The following is a 1,720-nucleotide window of genomic DNA, read 5'->3' on the forward strand; positions in this document are numbered from 1 at the left end:
ACATTTGAAGACTGGACTCCTCTGGAAAGACTTTTCCAATCACTGTCAAAAAGTCCTTCTTTGCCAACTTCAGGACAGCCAAAGTGTCAGGTGTTGTGATTTCAGCCGTTGTTGTCAGTATTTCGTGTCTAAAACAAAAAACAGTCAGCTCAAATTATTATATTTTAAGTCTATGCCCTTCCATATTTGATGGTCAGTGTTAAAATTACCTCTTTCTTGTAATTTCCTTGCTGACTTGCTTGGAAGATTTTGTTTGCTGTAGCTTCAGGAATTCCAGAAAGTCAACACAGTGGGCATGAAGCACGGGGTCCTCCTGTTTCAAGTCTGCGTCGTACGTATGAAAGTACAGGAACCTGAAAAAGGAAAACATATGCTGTAGAAAAACAATACACACACACACACAGTGATGCTGTCCTGTACTCAAATACAAAAACTACACTCACCGTCTGAGACTTTTCAGGTAATTGACCTGAGTTCGTTTCTTCAGTTTGGCCTCCTGCAGATCTCTCAAATACTGTTTGGTTTTGTCTCTTGGTTGCATCACAAATCGTAGTGAAGGACCACTTGGGTCCATGTAATGCAAATATCTTGCAACATTGTCCACCTGAAAAGAAATTAAATTTTAATACCAATTCACCAATTATGAAAAAAGTGTAAACACAGATGAATAAACCACCGGGGGAGCTTACATCTTGTCTGTAATTGTCAAGTCCTTTATCTTTGTGCAGAAATGTGGCATATTCCTTCAGCAATTTATGATCCCTTGAGTGCTTCTGGTATAGGCCTTTCTGCATCATCAGCTGTCGGTTCTCTGTCTGCCATCCTTGTTGTGTTTCACTGCAGTGTAGAATGAGAATATTAGAACTAAGTACTTTTATTTTTTAAGTTTTATAAAGCAAATACAAATGAGATGGATTCTTACCATTGAAATGTCTCTCCACTGCTGACGCTCTCCACCTCGTCAGGCTCATCAGTCATTTCAACATCAGCAGCAGTCGGAGGTGGCTGTACGGTTTGAGGAATGACGGAAGAACTTTCAAAGTTTGATGGGATGTCTGTTACCACCATATGGCGCCTTTCAAGTTCTTTAATCAACCTTAACATTAAAAGAAAATAGTATTAAAGACAATAGGGATCATTATTATTACCATTATTAAAATTCATAGGGATCATAAAACCACTGCCCTACCTCCTCATTGTGCTTGGATCGTCAGAAATGCCCCTTATGACGTCAAAGGAAAACATGCGCCCTGACTGTAGAATCTCATGAGCATCTTCCTTAGCCTTCTTCACAACACTCATGACTTCATCGTCAGAGGCTTTTTTCATGCACGCTCTTCGTAAATGTTTGGGGAGCATAGCATGTGTCTTCTTGCACACAGGGCAGAGCAGGTAATGTCTGTTGGCATCACTAAAAACAATAGAATATTTAATTAGTAAACAATAAGCTGTGTCAGGATTACCACTGTAAATTCAATAAAACATCTCTATACATTAAAACTTCAAAACTTACTATGGAGCCATTTTATTTAGACAGATTTAGTCGTCCACAATAAGTCCTCAGCAAGTCTATTGACCTGAAATGAAAAAACAGAAATTAAATGAAACACCTCAGCAGAAATTATAAAGGCTATTGTTCGAAATTATAAGGCTCACACCAAATCACTGCTACAGAGGAGTCAGGCCAGACTTTGTCCATCAGAAAGTACATATTTTTAGC

At 38.8% G+C, this 1,720-nt stretch overlaps 1 protein-coding gene across 1 annotated transcript in view; it reads right to left on the reverse strand.

Annotated features, from left to right (window-relative positions):
* Positions 1-1,591, reverse strand: part of LOC106511480 (uncharacterized) — a gene marked incomplete in the record, with an annotated part of 8,155 nt that extends 6,564 nt beyond the window's left edge. Inside the window, 7 exon segments of the mRNA XM_014000232.1 lie at positions 1-128; positions 210-353; positions 444-604; positions 690-837; positions 923-1,096; positions 1,190-1,411; positions 1,514-1,591. Of these exon segments, the coding sequence (XP_013855686.1) occupies positions 1-128; positions 210-353; positions 444-604; positions 690-837; positions 923-1,096; positions 1,190-1,411; positions 1,514-1,524 (988 nt within the window).
* Positions 1,592-1,720: the final 129 nt, after the last annotated feature.

Source organism: Austrofundulus limnaeus, unplaced genomic scaffold, assembly GCF_001266775.1.
Source record: "Austrofundulus limnaeus strain Quisiro unplaced genomic scaffold, Austrofundulus_limnaeus-1.0 Scaffold2832, whole genome shotgun sequence".
Taxonomy (NCBI): domain Eukaryota; kingdom Metazoa; phylum Chordata; class Actinopteri; order Cyprinodontiformes; family Rivulidae; genus Austrofundulus; species Austrofundulus limnaeus.